At 42.7% G+C, this 19,413-nt stretch overlaps 1 protein-coding gene across 4 annotated transcripts in view; it reads left to right on the top strand.

Annotated features, from left to right (window-relative positions):
- Nucleotides 1-19,413, top strand: part of Dgkh (diacylglycerol kinase eta) — a 172,707-nt gene that overhangs the window by 134,976 nt on the left and 18,318 nt on the right. For 3 of the 4 annotated variants that reach the window (XM_041672686.1, XM_041672667.1, XM_041672696.1), the window contains 11 exons: nt 625-756; nt 2,832-2,949; nt 5,142-5,252; nt 5,380-5,476; nt 11,204-11,311; nt 13,141-13,254; nt 13,465-13,599; nt 13,970-14,133; nt 15,116-15,221; nt 16,191-16,283; nt 19,104-19,223. In XM_041672686.1, the coding sequence (XP_041528620.1) occupies nt 625-756; nt 2,832-2,949; nt 5,142-5,252; nt 5,380-5,476; nt 11,204-11,311; nt 13,141-13,254; nt 13,465-13,599; nt 13,970-14,133; nt 15,116-15,221; nt 16,191-16,283; nt 19,104-19,223 (1,298 nt within the window). The remainder of the gene's footprint in view (nt 1-624; nt 757-2,831; nt 2,950-5,141; nt 5,253-5,379; nt 5,477-11,203; nt 11,312-13,140; nt 13,255-13,464; nt 13,600-13,969; nt 14,134-15,115; nt 15,222-16,190; nt 16,284-19,103; nt 19,224-19,413) is intronic. The other variant, XM_041672676.1, reaches the window with a different exon arrangement.

Here is a 19,413-nt window from a genome sequence, read left to right as displayed (position 1 = left end):
TAAAGGTATCTCATTTAGGGCTGAATGCGCCGAAGAAGTGTTTGACCCTCCGTCCACTGTCTAGTTGTAGGTCTCTGGTAACGCCGTTTCTACAAGAAGAACCTTTTCTGATGAGGATTAAGTGGTGCACTGATCTGAGCCCCAGCCAAGGGTCTCCACTAACTGAAGACTGTATTAGCGCCTGTTTCACATGTGTTCGTGTGCTCTGCTGGAGTCATGTCCTTTAAATAGGATCGTTTACCCAGTATTCATGAGTAGCAGGTAGTGTTGGTAGTGTGCATTGTATTGCTCACCAGACTTTTAAATTTTCTACTTATCCAGTGTGGGTTGATCACTTTCAAATTAAGCATATTATTGACTTTTAATGATAGTAGATATCTGGGTTCTGGTAGCAACTATTCAAAGCCGGATATCAATGTATCTCCCTTGGTAGATACTCTCCAAATGTCTCAAGGAAATGAAAATAAAATGATAAATGAAGGTAAATATTAGCATCTTCCTTCCCACTCATTGATTTTTAAATAGGCATTTGGTGGTTGTTGTGTGTCTTGAGTTTATAGGGGCTTGTTCAATTTCATACTGCTTTCATTTGCCATCTTTTTAACCTGGATATTTTGTCAACAGCCAAATCCTCATCTCAGTCTCCTGATGCCCAGGCAAGTCGTGGTCACCTCCAAACTGATTCTGCCGCCGGTTCAGCTGTGGCCACCACCAAAGAAAATCTCCCTGTGCTCAACACCAGAATTATCTGCCCAGGTAGTACAGCTGTGTGACATAGTATATTCTTGCCAAACTCAGTCATGGTAATCCAGGTGTTGAGAGTAATCCACATCTCACTGCATAGGGCATCTTCAAACACAAGCTTCTGGGCCCTGCTCCGAGAGATGTTCGTCCATTGGTTCTAGGTCGGAGCTCAGGAGTCCCAGGTTACTTTCTGTCTCTGAAACAGAGCTTTCCTTCCATTCTGTGGCCTGCAAGCACCTCCCCTGCTCTCCTCGTGGTTGTCAGCCACCGCTTTCTCTGCAGAGATTTCTAGCCTCACATCCGTTCCACCTTTGATGAAATGAGTTTACCTTGGATTAGGCTAGTACACACCAGGGACTGTAGATAGAAGCTGGAGGGAGAAAAAAAAATATGTGTCTCAGAGCTTCCTGAGGAGCTGCAGGAAGTATGTGTGTCTTGGAGCTTCCTAAATTTATGATGGTTGTAAAAATCCTTTGATCTTTGTTCGCTGGAGTCCGTTTAGACCTGAAAAGAGGCTTCTCATGGAATTTCTTTTTAAAGATGAGCCCTATAATTCAAATAATGGTTTTTATAATTCAAATAAGGTTGGAGACCTTTGCTTCCCCCTTTCAGTAGTGATAGAACCACCAGACAGATGATCAGGGAAATTGATAGGGAACAGAGTCCACATATAAAGACCACTCAACCACAGGAAAAGACACATTCTTCTCAAGAGTATGTAGAACATTCTCTGAGACAGGCCGTAGCCAATTTGGCCACAAACCGTTCTCAGTAAAATCAAAAGGATCAAGATCTCATGCTTGGGTACTTAATCTCAGCCCAGTGGGGTGAAAGAACCGAAGAGAGAATGAGATTTGGGTAGTACACAGATGTAGAAACATGCAAGGGAGTCAACTAGAGAAAATAATAGAGAATTGATTAAAGTAGAGAACAGAAAGAAACACAGCATCCTGAACCTTAGCTAATGCAGCTGGAATGTGCTTAGAGTTGAGTGTGTAGCTGTTAATGCTGCTTGGAAAGTTGACATCTCTCTCTCGTCAGTCTCCTGATAGTCACCCTGGGAAGCTAGGACAGGAGCAGACTGGTCACAACAAATAATAATACGAGAGTGTAAATAAGAGAATTAAAAACTCGGGAAATAAAAAAAGTCAAGATTCATATCACTAAAATCAGGAATGGGAGAAGCCTTGAGGCATCTTTATGGAGCTTTGAGATAAGATGCTGATGGAAACATAAACCCAGAGGAAACAGGCAAATGCCTAAAAGCACATGAACTAAAAACCCCATTCAAGAAGAAATAGAAATAAAATACTAGCAAGAAAAGCCAGGCGTGGTAGCACACACCTTGGGAGACAGAGGCAGGCAGAGCTGTGTGAGTTCCAGTACAGTACTCTGCTTAGTAAGCACCAGAGCAGACCGGGCTACATAGAGAGACCCTGTCTCAGAAAGCCAGGAAAGGGAAGAGAAACGGGTAGAGAGGGGAGGGGTAGAGAGCGGAGGGAAGGAAAAAGGCAAGGAAAGAACAACTGTGGACCTTCCCAGATTTATCTTGATGTAGAAAACCCCCAGGGTTGCGTACATGTGCGTGCATGCTTGTACGTGCACACAAGCAAGGTAAACCATTAAAACTAATAAGCGAATATAGTAAGATTACACAGTAAATGATCAATCTGCAAAAATTAAACCTCTATCATTATATTTCTATACACTGCAACTGAACAATCTGATCATGAAATTAAGAATAAAATTCTCCTTGAAATTGCACCCAAAATGGCAAAAACACTTAGGAATGAATTTAACCCAGGAAGTGAAACACTAGAAATGACAAATTTTAGAATTGCTGAATGGTGAGAAAATATCACAGATACCCCTTTTTAGGTTATTCTCTCCACAGTTACTTATTATAGCACACACAGCTTTGGAAATATTAAGACCTGCACGTTTCTAAGTAGCATCCTCTTTTGAGTGTTGGCTCCTGAGTGGTCATGGGCTTTGGTAGAAGATGTCTGGGACAAGGCCAAGGCTCTGAGTGGACCAGGTTTGCCTCTGCTTTCTCTTACCCTGTGCCCCTGATGAATTTCTGTCAGGTTTAAGAGCCGGACTCGCTGCCTCGATTGCCGGGAGTTCCATCATCAACAAAGTGCTGCTGGCCAACATCGACCCTTTTGGTGCCACACCGTTTATTGACCCGGATCTCGATTCGCTGTAAGAAACACTTCAGTTATTCGACCTCAACTTTTTACCGTCTGTTTTGTCCTAATCCTGACATTTTGCATGTGTCCCAGAGTGTATGGTTCCATCTGCAGAAAGGGTGGTGAGCGTGCTCAGAAGTTGGTAATGACCAGCTCTGTGGTCTGTCTCTTTCTCACCCATTGTTCAGCAGAGATTCTCTGGGGCAGCACTGCTGCCTCTTCCTGAAGGTTTGCCTTAGTGCCAGTTAGCGCCTGCGTCTATGCCATGCCCCCTGCCTTCTCTTCTCAGCCTGCCAATCCTGCCATCTTTCCACATCCCGCTGCAGTTTCCTTGTTCCCAGCTTCTCACCCACATTGGTCTCGCCTCTTTCTAGACTCCCCCAAAACACTTCTGGCAGCGGGAGATATACTTATTTTTCTTTTTCATTTTAAAATTTGCTTTGTGAATGTGTGTGTGTGTGTGTCCATCCATGCGTGTATGGGTGCATGTAGGTGTGTGGAGGCCAGAGTTTGAAGCCGAGAGGCTTTCTTCCCCACTTTCCCTCCTGTATGCTGGTTGAGGCAGGGCCCCGCCCAGGACCCTCTGTTAGTTTGGCTGGTCTAAACTAGGTAGACAACTTGCTCTGGGCCCTGTGTCTTCCTTGCGTGTGCTGGCTGCAGGCTGACTGTCTTGACCACTGGGCATTTATCTGACCTGTCTCCCTAGCTCAAAAATGTTCTTGTTAAAAAACAAAACAAAACTTTTTTTTTTTGTATTGGCATTTCTCAAGGATAGCATTTATTATATGTTATTTTTGGAAAAATTTTCCCTTTTTTGTTTTTGTTTTTGTTTTGGTTTTTGAGACAGGGTTTCTCTGTATAGCCCTGACTGTCCTGGAGCTCACTCTGTAGACCAGAGTGACCAAGGCTGGCCTTGAACTCAGTGATCTGCCTGCCTTCAAGTGCTGGGATTAAAGGTGTGTACCACCACCAGGCCTTTTATTATCATTATTATTATTTGTCTAGGAGTGTGTGTGTGTGTATGTATGCATACATGTATGTGTGAATATCATGGCATGTATCTGGAGATCAGAGGACAGCTTGCAGGTGTCAAATTCGTTCCTTCTACCATGGGGATCCCAGGGAATGAACTCAGGTCATCAGGTGTGGTGACAAGCACCTTTACCAGTGGTGGGAGGAGAGAAATAACTCCTTCAAATTGTCTCCCGATCTCCATACACTGTGGTATGTGTGAGACACCCATCCACCCCATAAAAAAGTAATTATGAAAATAAAAGAAAATCAAGTATTAACAGTATTTATAATATATTGAATTCAGAAGTTTGTTTTTATTGTTTGTCTGTTATTATGGGTTGAGCGGAAGAGACTTTCTCATGTTTAAGAAACAGGACTATCTGGGGGCTGGAGAGATGGCTCAGAGGTTAAGAGCATTGCCTGCTCTTCCAAAGGTCCTGAGTTCAATTCCCAGCAACCACATGGTGGCTCAACCATCTGTGATGAGGTCTGGTGCCCTCTTCTGGCCTTCATGCATACACACAGACAGAATATTGTATACATAATAAATCAATAAATATTTAAAAAAAAAAAAGAAACAGGACTATCTGAGAATTCAAGAACAATTGCAGTGGGTTTTTGATCCTACTGCACGTACTGGCTTTGTGGGAGCCTAGGCAGTTTGGATGCTCACCTTACGAGGAGACCTGGATAGAGGTGGGCAGTCCTTGGGCTTCCCACAGGTCAGGGAACCCTGATTGCTCTTCGAGCAGATGAGGGGGACTTGATCGGGGGAGGGGGAGGGAAATGGGAAGCGGTTGCGGGGACGAGGCAGAAATCCTTAATAAATAAATAAATTTAAATAAAAAAAATAAAAAGAAACAGGACTATCGGCACTTGCTTCAAAGCTCTCCCATAGATACCGTCTTCAGCCTGTATAGTCACCGCCGTATGTGGCAGACAGAAGGCTAATGGCTGCCAACTTAAATAGACAACAGAACAATGTCTGTCTCTGCTTTGGTTTTACCTCAGGCCAAAAATTCTGCACGTGTACTGTACTTGTGCACTTGGCCTGTCTGTGGGAATGACTTCTGCTTTCTGATCCTCTAGGAAGAATGGACGCTTAAGTTATTTTGAGTGTAACCGTGTAAACAGACTGGACGTGTTGCAACGCATCTGAAATTGACTTTTATGTACTTTCCCTTATCATAGAGACGGATACTCAGAAAAATGTGTCATGAACAATTACTTTGGGATTGGATTAGATGCAAAAATTTCATTAGAATTTAATAATAAGAGAGAAGAGCACCCTGAAAAATGCAGGTAATTTCGGGAATGGCGATAATCTTGTTACGCGAAGGCAATTTTACTTTAATTTCATTTATTGTCTCTTTTGCTTTAAGGAGTAAATAAATAACATTTCCTGAGATTGCACAACAATATTTTTCAGAAGCCGAACTAAAAACTTGATGTGGTATGGAGTCCTGGGGACCCGGGAGTTATTACAGAGATCATACAAAAACCTGGAGCAGAGGGTCCAGCTTGAGGTGAGTTCTTCTTGAAGTGAAGACATTTTAGTTTATCTCGCATAGACAATTTGTAGAGTGAAGTTAACCTAATTTCCTTTTAATTAATGATTCAGTGTATTCTAAAGATAGAGTTGACCCTGTGTAACAACAGGCTCAACCTTAAACCGTCCTCCTTTGTTTGTGAAGCTGGGTTACCAACATGGAGTCTTGCAAGGACTTTAGTAGGACAGTGTCTTCGATAAGGGACTTCTTTACTCAAATGTTCCGATTCTATAATGCCTAATGTTTTATAGAGTCCTGGAAAGTAGTATTTGTAGTGCATACATTTTAATTTCAATATACACCTATTTTGATCCACTTATTTCTAACAAGTCAGTTAAAAATAGGATTTTGGGGGTTGGGGATTTAGTTCAGTGATAGAGTGCTTGCCTAGCAAGTGCAAGGCCCTGGGTTTCAGCTTCTGGAAAAAAAAAAAAAAGAAAAGAAAGGACAACATAACAAAAATAGAATTTTGACAGTTTTTTTTCTTTTTTCTTTTTTTTTTTTTTTTTGAGTTTGGAGACAGGGTTTATCTGTAGCTTTTTTGGTTTCTGTCCTGGAACTAGCTCTTGTAGACCAGGCTGGCCTCGAACTCACAGAGATCTGCCTGCCTCTGCCTCCCGAGTGCTGGAATCAAAGGCGTGTGCCACCACCGCCCGGCTAACAGTTTTCTTTTCTAATTTAAGTAGAAACAGACAACAAAAGTTATTTAATTTCTTGTAGTAGCAGAGAAAAGATGTTTGGGATTCCTTAGAATCTATCAATTACTGTAAGCCTCTTTTCTTTCTTGCTCGGACCAGGGCATCTGTTTTCCACCTCATTTCCTGTTGTGATCAGAGCATTTTTTAATTTAGAGTGTACCACTAGTACAGAGAAATTTATAACTCGTAAGTCTTGACTGCTTTGGTTAACTAGACTAAACTGAGTATTGTTGTCTTGTCCTTGTCTTAACACTGGGGTGTAGGCTAATAGATCCAGTCACTACCAACTAGATGTCCTTCCTTTCCACTCTAAAAAATATCACCAGGCATTCAGCTGCTTTGACTTGTGGTTGTTTCTAAAATTAAAATAGAGTCTTCCAGGTGAGTGGCTCCAAAATCAGGAAGGTTCACCTTTTGCAAAGGCTGTCCTCCACAGTCCTGCCACATGTCAATTTTGGTGCCCTCGTAGGTATGGTATTGTATCGTATCGTATCATATGGTATCATATATGTGTTCCTTCCTTTGTGATCCATGTCCTCGGTTGACCTCACTTCTTAAGAATAGGTAGAGAGCTGTATCATTGTTGTTAGCCTTAGTGTGTAACAGTAGCTGGCACTGCCTTGAGGCAGCAGTGAATAGCGAATCAGATAATTTGATAAGGAGAGATGCTCCTCAATTTGTGATGAGTGACATTTGTAGCATGGCTCCAGACCTGACTGGGGCATGCAGGAATGAAGAAATGACAGACAGACAGACATTTGGACAGAAAACCAGAGTTGGTTGGTCTGGTCTCTCAGCAGGAGAAAGCCAACATTCCAGTAACATAGCAGGGTATAGGGTTGAACAGGGAGGTAGGGTTATCACATGATGATAACCAAGGAGGCGGGATTTACAGTAAACCACTCGATCCAGGAGACAGGTTCAGCTAACCTTGGTAGGAACATGTTCTAAGGCCACCTTCAGGCCGTAAACATCCAGAGGGCAGAAAGCTATGGTGGATGTTTTCTGCACATTCTGTCTATACTAGCTAGCACTTTGGTCTACCAAGGAAGGCCTTGCCTTCTGAGCCTTTCCTATGCTTCTGAGCCCAAGGGTACCAGGTCCTTGACAACACACATTCACTTCCTTACTGCTTCCTCTGCTTCCTCCAGATCATAAATTAGTGGGGGGAGAGGGAACTCAAAAAAACACATGCCTGTAACTTCAACTCTTCTAATGGAGCAGGGCAATTGCCCACATTCAGGTCTGGCGTTTCAAGCCAGTCACTGCCCCACAGAGTGACCCTTCCTTTACAAAACAAAACAAAAAAAATACAAAACCATTTAATAAGCCTAGCCTCTTAAACAACTTATCAAGGGCTTGCCAGCCCCGCACACGCTCAGAATGCTTACTTGGCCCATAGCTGATGTTGTGATCCAAAGGCTGCTTTGTAATTCTTATTGACCGTCCCACGTAAGTTTACAGAGTGCTGTACGAGAAATGAACAAGAGAATGACTGCTTGTCAGCCTCGGCGGCTGAATGGTCTTCGTCACTGGAAATGGTCTTTGTGGCTGAAATTTTAAAGAAGACATCTTACCTAGAGCTTTTTCTCTCCCATTTTAAAAGGCAACAAGAACCAAATATTTCTGTCTGCTCACTTGCCTGGGTTCTGACTCACAACTCTAACTTGCCCTTTACCTATCTCTGAATGCCTGCTAAAATCCTCTAAGCATGTGTTCCCTGACATGGGCTTGCCCACTCTTTTTTTTAAAAAATAATTTATTTTATTTCATGCGTATTGGTGCTTTGCCTACATGCATGTCTATGTGAGGGTGTCAGGTCCCCTTGAACTGGAGTTATAGATGGTTGTCAGCTGCCATGTGGATGCCGGGAATTGAACCTGGGTCCTCTGGAAGAAGAGTCAGTGCTCTTAAGCACTGAACCCTCTCTCCAGCCTGCTTTTCCACTCTTTAAAGACTGTCCCACCCTCTTATTTTTCACAGATTTCCTGAAGGTTTTCTAGGACATTTGCCGTTTTTCAGACATGTGGCCTTAGTTTATCAAATCCATACTACTGCCTGTGTTTCCTGATGAACTCAGTTAAATAGAGATTGTGTACATAGCATCAGGGTTTGTGTTCATGCACGTGTCAGATGCACTGTGTGTGTGAGAATGCCCACCATTAGTGGATGCAAGCAAACTGTGTTCATTTGTGAAACCTTTCAGCATCTCTTCAGATTCTTACAATATTTTATGTGTATGGGTGTTGTGTCTGTATCTCTCTGCATTACATGCATGCAGGGCCCGTGGGAACCAGAAGAGGGTGTTGAATTCCCTGGAGCTGAAGTTAAAGATTGTTATTAACCTTATGTGGGTGTGGGGAGTTGAACCTGAATTCTCTGGAAGCACCCAGTACTCTTAAAGGCTGAACCACCTTGTCAGCCCCAACCCTGTTCTAATTTAAGACAAAGCAAAACAAAACAAAAAACAGCAAAAAAATTGTACACTACATTTGGTAGTACATGCCTGTAATCCTGTATTTGTGGGGCTGGCTGAGGCAGGAGGATTGCTGCAAATGCCAGGCTAGTTTGGGCTACAGAGTGAGACCCTGTCTTAAAAATGCAAACGGAGACAAAGAAACTTATTTTCTATTTGCAATAATAGCATTTTAAAATACCTTCATTAATTTAGTCATGTGACTTTAAATAGCTCTTTCTCAAGGAACTGTAGCTGGTTTTTCTAGCGGGTTCTTTGTTCCAGCTGTACACTGAGTGCACCCCGAGTGCAGGTGTGCTCCTGAGCGCTAGGAAGCAGGGTGGATCTTGAATGAGAAATAAGCTCCCTGTGACCTCTTGGTAAAGAAAACGATTCTAAGAAATACAGGTGGCGGTGAAAAGGCACATGGGGAAATAGGAAATCTCGGTTGCTTACTTTGTAAAAGCTGGTTTGCACTGAGTTTTCATTTGTTTTAAAGGTTAGCAATATATAATTTTGGTTGGACATTAAAATGTGTTCTTGATGACCATGCCTTAATGTAAGAATTAATAAACTGCAGACACAGCATCTATTTTACATATGGTATCTACAAGAACTTTCCTTTTGAAATGAAGGCTTAGCCCCATCAAATGTTCATGTAGAAAAACCTTATATGGCCTTGTTTAAATAATTAAATATGATATTTATAAGAGAAGTTTTCAAATAATTTGAAATATTCTTGACACATAAAACATACATTTTATGGGGCACCAATGTTGTTTTGGTGCATTATATATAGTGTGTGCGCAAACATAATTTCTCTTCAGACATTTCATTCGTTAACTGCCTGTGTCCATCTCAGTATCCGTATTTTTAATTAAGAATGAATAAATATAATAAAACAAAAAAATGAAAGTACATTTGAGGAGCAACATTTATGAAAATGCTAGTTTTGCCTCTACTCAGTAATTACTGTAATAGTCAAAGCTGCATTTCCCATCTAAGTGATAATTTAATTTTCATTTAGTTGAATTAGAGGGTGGGAGTGTACAAAACTATTCAGTATGCATGGTTTTTTCCTTGCCTTTGCATCTATCTACATAAACAACACAGCTTTGATTAAAATTTTTGGTGTGTGTGTGTGTGTGTGTTTGCATCTGTGCCAGTGTTCCAAGTAGACATGGGGAGGTCAGAGGACAACTTGGGGGATTTGTTCTTTTCCTATGCATGTGCGCACGTTCAAGGTATTGAGCTCCGGTTGTCAGGCTTGTTGGCAAGCACCTTTACCCACCTACCCATCTCATCAGCCCCCATCCACCTTTCAGTTTCGATGGTTGCTGGTTAGTTACCAAACCCTGCCAAGTACCCAGTTGTGAGAGTTCTGAGTGAGGTGGGTGGGGTCAGAGCCTGCTCCCATAGGGCTTGTGTTTAACAGGGTGCCTACACCAAGCACAGAGAGACCTCGGTGATAGGGGCTAGAACAGCATTTCTCAACCTGTGGGTTGTGACTCTTCGCGGGTGGAACAACCCGTTCACAGGGGTTGCCAAAGCCATTTACATTACAACTTATTATAATGTAAGATGTTTACATTATAATTCACAACAGTAACAAAATTACAGTGATGAAGTAGCAATGAAATAGTTTTATGGATGGGGGTCCCCACAACATGGGGAACTGTATTAAAGAGTGGCAGGATTAGGAAGGCTGAGAACCACAGGGCTAGAATTTTTAGAAGTGATCTGAAGGAGATTCAAGAAAAGTTCTGCCTGATGTATGAGGAAAGAGAGGAAAGCATATTTTTGATTCAGTTTTTGTAGAAATTTTTTAATTTACACCTTTTCCCTTGGATTTTTGAGACAGTTTCTCTATGTAATCACCCTGGCTGTCCTGGAGCTAGCTCTGTAGATCAGGCTGACCTTGAATTCACAGTGAGGTGCCTACCTCTGCCTCTCTAGTGTTGGGAGTTAAAAGTGTGTGCCTCTACTGTCCAGCTTTTGTTTTTAAAGTTATTTATACTTTAAAAAACTTTTAATTAGGAAAAAAGTAAGATAAAGATCTTTGTAATATTTAAGAGTTTATCTACAAGAAAGCTACAGACGTGTTACGCTGTATCTCACCCTTTGTAATGTGGAAGAGTGTGTTTACAAGAAAGGTGGTGGTGCACGCCTTTATCCCAGCACTCAGGAGGCAGAGGCAGGCAGATCTCTCTGAGTTCGAGGCCAGGCTGGTCTACAAAGTGAATTCCAGGATAGCCAGAGATACACAGAGAAACCCTGTCTCAAAAAACAAAAACAGAAACAAAACACAAAAACAACAAGAAGGCAAGCACTGTGGACACATTTCCTGTCCCAGTACCCTGAAGTAACAGTCTTACTCTTATTGTCTGACCTCTAAACTTTTTATTTTTGAGATAGGATCTCATTTAGCCCAGGCTGCCCTTGAACTTGCTGCATAGATGAGGATGGCCATGAACCCCTCTGCTCTTCCTATGTCTACTCTGAAGTGCTGGGATTATAGGTATTCTAACCGCCAAGCATTTTACCTTGCAGTGTGATGGGCAGTACATTCCTCTACCCAGCTTACAAGGCATAGCGGTGCTGAACATCCCTAGCTACGCAGGAGGCACCAACTTCTGGGGCGGCACCAAAGAGGATGATGTAAGTAGCATAGTGGGCTTAGAGTTTGTTTCCTCAATGGTCATAAAAATCACTAGAATGTGTAATTTTTTAAAATGTGCTTGATGATATTATTTTCATATCGATATTTACCTGACAAATATTTTACAATGTTTGGAAGGTGAGAGGTGGAATTCATAGCTTCTTATGTAAACAGTCTCTCTCATGAATACACTCTAAAGTTCCTCCTGAGTTCCAGCATTAAAGGTGTGCACCACCACACCTGGCAAGGCATGGCGCTATTTCTGTTTCTTTTGTGTTTCCTTGTATTATGAAAAACATTTGTGTGGTACAAACACAGTTGCCCTCAAAAGAATGAAGAAGCACAAGTATTGAATTGGGCGTACCACAGATAGTGATGTATTGTCATGGTCTGGAAGACTTTTACCCCGATTTCAGTTTTAGGCTTAAATGAGCATACAAAGTATAATGCCCATGCTGTGGCTAGATTCTGGTTCTGCTGAAATATAGCAACCAACTCACCCATTCTTTTCTCCAGTAGAACACCACTCAGATATTCTAACGGTGTGAAGTCAGTGAGAGTAAAATAAAGTTGACATTCCTAAACACCCCCTAGGTACTCAGAAGGGCTTTATAGTCATTATTTGATATTCACATTCCTTCCTTCCTTCCTTCCTTCCTTCCTTCCTTCCTTCCTTCCTTCCTTCCTTCCGTGTGTGCATGTGTGCTCACGGCAGGGATCAGAACTGAGATCTCTGCATTTCCACAGTTGCTAACAGAGGAACAACTTGAATCCAGGTGCTCTGATAGCGGAAATTAGAAGAAATTATCAGCATCAGCAAGTTTGTGGGCTCATAGTCCTAATGCAAGTTTTAATTAGGATATTCTTTTAGAGTGAGTGTTTTTCAGTCATAATTATTTATAATATATAGTGAGACTCTTCGGGCACCCGTATTCACTTGCACACATTGACATACAGGTACACCCACATGCCTATAATTAAAAAAATAGTTAAAAAAGATAACAGCACCAATGTGTATTGCCTAGAACACCTTGAAAGACTGTCTTCAAAGCTCGCTGAGTGCATAGGATCACAGTTTGCATGTTCATCAGCATCAACTTTTGGGCCCTTGTAGATTTTCAAAAATTATATGTCATCTAATCATAATGTCTATCAATTATTTGTGAAGTATTTGCCACATTTCATATCAAGATGAAGTCATTAGAAATGTGTTGGTCTAGAGAGTGCTGAATGGGATGTTTGACTACCCCGTGGATGCCGAAACCCTTCTTGGACGGACATTTGTGTTAAGCTGTCTTCGGTGATTACTTCCCTGGACTGTTACTTTCTGATACTTACCTCCTCCTCACTGTTTGTAGGGTTTGGTGTCTGTGTGGCAGGATTTGAGGTTCCCCTTGTAGTATTAGGAGCGGTGGGGCTGCGTCCCGAGCACCCGGCCGCCCACATGGCTAGCTCTAGCTTATGCCCCGAAATAATTACACGGAAACTGTATTCTTTTAAACACCGCTTGGCCCATTACATCTAGCCTTTTCTCGGCTAACTCTCACACCTGGACTAGCCCATTTCTAATATCCGTGTAGCTCACGAGCTGGCTTACCAGGAATGATCTTAATCTGCGTCTGCCTGGAATGGGAGAATCACTGACTCAGCTTCTTTCTCCCAGCATTCTGTTCTGTTTACTCCTCCCACCTATGTTTTAACCTATCAGGGCCAAAGCAGTTTCTTTATTGCTTAACCAGTGAGATCAACAGATTGATACATGACACCCCCCGTCACCCCCTCTATCTAAACCACGAGTAGAAATGAGCACCACTGGTTTCCCCCCTAGATATTTGCTGCACCGTCATTCGATGACAAGATTCTGGAGGTCGTTGCCGTGTTTGACAGTGTGCAGATGGCAGTATCAAGAGTCATCAAACTGCAGCATCACCGGATAGCACAGGTTGGTGTCCCAGATCACAGCTCACTGTATTTCCTGGGGCATGGAGCATGGAAGGAGGCTGTCTCCGATGGCTACTGTGCTGATAAGCTTCCGTAAAGTACTGTCTGTCTGTCTGTCAGTGTCGTTGAGGTGGTAAAGCACAGCGTTCCATTCCACAGAGGCGCTCAGGCTGATCCGTGTTCTCCAGTAACACGTTGGCTTTTATTTCAGTGCCGTACAGTGAAAATCACCATATTTGGTGATGAGGGAGTCCCTGTGCAGGTGGATGGCGAAGCGTGGGTGCAGCCTCCGGGGATCATCAAGATCGTGCACAAAAACAGAGCCCAGATGCTAACGAGAGACAGAGTACGTAACAGTCTTCTCACGGTAACCTTTCATCATGTGCACACATGAGTGCAGTGCCCACACATGTCAGGCGTTGCACCTCGCTGGAGCTGGAGAGATTGCGAGCCATCTGACGTCAGTGCCGTGTCCTCCGCAAGAGTTGTGCGTGCCCTTCACCATGGAGCCATCTTTCTGTCCTTCATATTCTTCCAGAATTTTGTAAACTCCTTAAAAGTTGAAAGTTACAAAAAAAAACCACAGGAAACATCGAGAGGAATTTAGATTGTTGCTTAAATATGCCATTTAGCCCATGTGCATCTCTGAACTTACTGAAGTTCTGTCAGTCTCTGAGCGCTAACTTAACCCTTCCTTGCAATCCTGGTCTAAACAGGCCTTTGAAAGCACTCTGAAGTCTTGGGAAGACAAGCAGAAGTGTGACGCCGGCAAGTCCGTTCTCCGAACCAACCTGTACATCCATCCCACCGCCGACCTGGCAACGGAAGAAGTGTCGCAGATGCGGCTCTGCTCCCAGGCCGCAGAGGAGCTCATTACTAGGTAAAGTTCTTCTGCAGGAGTTTTGGCTGGCCTCTGTAATCTGTATCTTACAGAGTTGGGAAAGCGATGCTGGGTTTGCCCTGCCACACAGTGCACTTTTCCTTAGTGTTTCTGTTCTACCCACTTACATGTTGTCCTGTAAGTGCTCACTGGGGATGGGATGTTGGAAGAAGTCTGGGAACACAGACAAAGGTTTAGGACCACACATAAGTTATCTTTCTAGACAGAAAAGAAAGAAATCTTTAAAAAAGAGTTTGATGAATGTAAAAGATCTAAAAATTGACCAGGCGGTGGTGGCACATGCCTTTAATCCTAGCACTCAGGAGGCAGAGGCAGGAGGATCTCTGCGAGTTCGAGGCCAGCCTAGTCTACAGAGTGAGTTCCAGGATAGTCAGGGCTACATAGAGAGAAACCCTGTCTCAAAAAAAAAAAAAAAGCAAACAAAGATATAAAAATCACTACAACAGCACTATTGAGAGTGGAGGAAAGGCGGTGACAAGATCCTTGACCCCCTCTTCACCTCACTTAGCTCCCGAGGGGGAGGGTGAATTCTCAGCCTGCCGTTTATTGGCTCTGTATATATATATTTGATCTCTGTGAGCCTCCATGTCTTCATCTACAGACTTGGGAAAATTTATCATTTCTATAATATGTATAGAAAATTTATAAATTCTATAATATGTATAAAACAGCAAGTAGGTAGTAAATATGGTGAGTTGTCCCTTGGTGTGTCGTGTCTGCAGTTTCCTCACTGGGGTGAAATTGATTGAACACCAGCTTAGTATGGGCAAGGCCCTGGGCTCAACCCAGCACCGCAGTAAACCAGCAAGCAAGCGGATGTCCTGGAGACTTGAAAGCCACCCTGTGTTTCTGGCTTTTCTCGCTTTTCAGCACTGCCGTCTCCAGGCAAGTGGAGACGCTTCTCAAGGCGAGTCTTCAGCAGTGCCCCATGTTTTTTATTTGGTCTCTTCTTTACTTTTAGGATTTGTGATGCAGCCACGATTCACTGTCTGCTGGAGCAGGAACTGGCTCATGCAGTAAATGCATGCTCGCATGCCCTGAACAAAGCCAACCCACGCTTCCCGGAGGTGAGGATTTAATGGTAAATTCTCTTTCCACAGATTCTTTTGGTATTTCAACTACTTACCATCCTGTAGAAACCCTCCCTGTGAAAGACAGTAGTGTCTTTCTGTTGCTACGATTACAATGCTAACCAAAAGCACCTTGAGGAGGAAAGAGTCTATTTGACGTACATGTCTCCGTGATGAAGTTAGCTTAGTGACTCGGGCAGGAACCAAAGCAGAAGCCATGGAGGGATACTGCCTCCTGGCTGGCTTCTCAGGCTCACCTTTGGCTGCCTCGTACCTCAGAGGACCACCTCCTGCCAGGGGATGGAGGTCAGAACACAGCTTGCAAAAGCTCGTTCTCTCTTTCCACCATGTGGGTTCTGAGTTGGCAGGCTGGGTGGCAAGCACCTTGACTTTCTGAGTGATCTCATGGGCTGACGCCGTCTGTCTGTTGTCGTCTTTCCTTCTTCCTTCACCCTCTCCCCTGGATCTTTAAGGAAAAAGCTAGAAATGACCACAACGCGCTTGGTTGGAGAGGTGCAGTCATTCCTTGGTTGTGTTCTGATACTGAGTGTCATTTTTGACTGAGCTGTTCTCTGTGAGTTCAAGGCCAGCCTGGTCTACAAGAGCTAGTTCCAGGATAGGACTCCAAAGCTAGACAGAGACACCCAAGCCACAAAAAAAAAAAAGATTCTTTGATTTAACTTTTATGGGAACATTCGTGTATATTTGGGTTCCATCATATATGAACTTGTAGTGGGAGTTGTGAGCCTGAGAATATATACATTTTAGGTCATCCTTTTGATTCTTTGATTTACTAATTAACAGGAATAACCATACTAACAAACCTGTGTATGAAAATTTGAATTTGTTGTAGAATTTTGGTATTTTTTTAACAGTCAATTATAATGAAAATAAATTTTACTGGATTTATTGGTGGTGGAATCCTCATTTGCTGTGGAAATACATGTCTTTGTTATTCTTTTCTAGAGCCTTACGAGAGATACCGCCACTGAAATAGCCATCAATGTCAAGGCCCTATATAATGAAACAGAGTCTTTGCTCGTTGGCCGGGTTCCTTTGGTAAGGAAAAGAAACGATTGCTAGCTGTTCTAGCTTGCTTCTTTGCCTGTGATACACTGTGACCCAAAGCAGATTAAAGAGGAGAGCGATTGTTCCATTTTACAACTCCCAGGTCCTCATCCATCACTGAGGGAAGTCAGGGCAGGATTCTGGAGACAGGAAATGAAACAGAGACCATAGAAGAAAGTGGTTTGCTTCTATGCTCATGTCTTTAGCAGCCCAGAGCCAGCTGTCTGGGGATGGTGCTACCCACTCAGGGCTGTGCCCTCTTTTAGTGGTGATTTAGAAAATGCCCTACAGACATGCCACAGACCAGTCTGATGAAGGAAATTCCTCATTCGAGGTCCCTTTTCCCGCTGCGGCTCTAGGCTTGTGTCAAGTTATCCCCTGATAGTAACTGTGACAGTAATGCAGATGATGGGATAAAAATCTGAGCCTGGCTTTGTTAGTGAGTGTGTGAATTGAGCAGACCCCTGACCTCCGTTCTTGACCTCCCTTTTGGCCAAACTTCTGCCTTCTGGAAAACCATGCTAAACTTTAGAGCTGTGATTCGGGCCACCATGTTCTCTCTCCCTGGTCAACTTTGAGAGATGTGAGCTGTATAAAGGATAATAGACATCCCTTCCACTCTTTGTGCGTGCACACATTTAGGAGAAGTAGGTTTCATTCTCCCAGCGAATATTAGAAATATGGTCGGCATGGTCATTCAGACTTGCTCTATAAACATTGTGTTTCAAGCACTGTTTTTGTTTTAACTCAGTTCGACCCTGGAAATCAAGCATATGAAAGTGTGAATCTGGCTAAAGCCCACAGCCCTTTCTGTAAAAATACCCGAACAGTTTCTGAATGTTGTAACATTGGATCCTGTCCCCACCTATGGCTGGATTGTGGCATTAGGTGTGTGGAAGACTGAATGCATTAGCCATCTCTCCCTTCCTTGTATCCCTTTCAGTGATCTTAGGGCATTTCTTCTCATAGTAGTTTCATCCCTTTGGGCAAATATAAACCTCAAGAAAATGATGGAAGGGCTGGAGAGATGGCTCAGTGGTTAAGAGCACTGCCTGCTCTTCCAAAGGTCCTGAGTTCAATTCCCAGCAACCACATGGTGGCTCACAACCATCTGTAGTGAGGTCTGGTGCCCTCTTCTGGCCTGCAGACATACACACAGACAGAATATTGTATACATAATAAATAAATAAATAAATAAATAAATAAAAAAGAAAATGATGGAAGTCATTAACGTCATCCTACTTGAAGCGGTGGGTTGGGGAATTGGACTCCCTGACGGGCTGTGGCTGTGGTCCAACAAGATCCTGCCACTGGAGCCTCCAATGCTCTTCCCCACCTCCCGGGGAGCTGAAACAGCTTCCCAGGCCACAGGGTGGCTGCTACCACTCCTGCTAGCCAGAACTGGGAGGAAGAAGCATTGGTTACTCCCTTCTTGGCTATCGTTGACACTACTTTTGTTGACCAGAGTCTTCTATTGCCTTTTCCACAATAAACCCATCAGAAGTCCTGTGGACTGTGAATAAGATCCCAATTTTTAAGTGGGGAAGTGCTTCTTTGTGTCCCTTAAGGTCATTCATGATAAGAAATAGAAGCATTTGTCCTTTACATCAAAAAATAATTCCTCTGCTCTAATGTATTATAATTAATAGTTATATTAATGTATTATAATTAATAGTTATATTATGTTAAAATATAAGAACATCCCCCCCTCCATTTCTAATTTTCCATGATCCTCAAATATGGGTGCTTGGTTTGAAATAATTCCCAGTAAAACTTACCCAAACTTTTAGCAATAGTGATATTACAATAGTTTATTGTATTTGAGAACAACTAAAGTTTATTTTTCATTTTACTTCCAGAACAAATGTGAAAAACCATCTAATCAGTTTCCTTATACTAAAAGGAAAATGGTAAATGTCATACAGTAGAGTGGAAAATCTCATTATTTTATTAACTACTGGGAGATACTTTCAGTATCACGGAGAGTCAACAACAGAAAGATGCTTATAAAAAAACCATAAAGATAATCTCAGAACTTTCCTTTCTGTTATTCCGCGAACAACGGTGTAGGTACTGTGGAGTTTTAAAATGGTCTATAAAGGTACTGGTTAGCAGAAAAAGCCCTCAGAAATGTTCTAGTCATGCTGTGCTGTTTCTAACGCAGAGGACACTAAGTGCCTAACTTTGCATAGTTAGTAACCACCCAGGACTAGAGTCTCACCTGCTGCTTTCTAATTCTGTGTATTGTAATGACTGCCTTTGCTTGGTTATTATGAATAACACATGGCAGTCATATTCTCTCTGAAGTATCTACATCCGGCTCCAGGTTGCCAGCTCCTTGGCTTTCAGCTTTATACTAATTTTGTAATAGTTCTTCATCACTATTTTTTCTGAGATTCATTTTTCCCTTAAACTGCTCTTTTGGCTTTTCAGATTTTTTTTTTGTGATATGTTTTTTTTTTAGATGACGGGTATTTGAGTTTTTAAAACTGTCATTTTTTTTTCATGGAACAAAGTCTGTGAGTCATAAAATTTTGACCCATATGTGACAGTTCACAGATAATGTGCTTGGAAGCAATGAAGGAGAAAATTGCAGTGGGGAAGGAAAGGGTATCGTGTCCAAGGAATACCGAAAGCAGCACTTTTGGAGGGGAACTTATTCAGCTCCGGTTGTACATGTCAGGAGCGGGAGGTAGAAGGAATCCACCAGCTTATTATCGGAAGGAAGGATGCTCTAAGTGGCCTTGCTGTTCCATGAAGTTGGTTGCTGAGTCTTGCTTTGTTTTGATTTCTCCCTCGGCCCGTGACTAGCAGTTGGAATCTCCCCACGAAGAGCTGGTATCCAGTGCCTTACACTCTGTGGAGGTGGAGCTGCAGAAGTTAACAGAGATCCCCTGGCTTTATTACATCCTCCGCCCCAATGAGGATGAGGTATGGAAAACTCGGCCTGCTGATGAATGTGTGCAGTGGGACTTTAGAGTTTGTTTATTTTTATTTTATTATTTTATTTTTTCTTACTTTCTTTATTAATTATTTATTAAAGATTTCTGCCTCCTCCCCGCCACTGCCTCCCATTTCCCTCCCCCTCCCCCAATCAAGTCCCCCTCCCTCATCAGCCCAA

The sequence above is a fragment of the Microtus oregoni genome, unplaced genomic scaffold, assembly GCF_018167655.1.
Source record: "Microtus oregoni isolate MIOR12 unplaced genomic scaffold, Mior012 000001F_ref0000356, whole genome shotgun sequence".
In the NCBI taxonomy this organism is placed as follows: domain Eukaryota; kingdom Metazoa; phylum Chordata; class Mammalia; order Rodentia; family Cricetidae; genus Microtus; species Microtus oregoni.
Note: the sequence above shows the minus strand (reverse complement) of the source record. Positions and strands in the feature narration are given on the sequence as shown.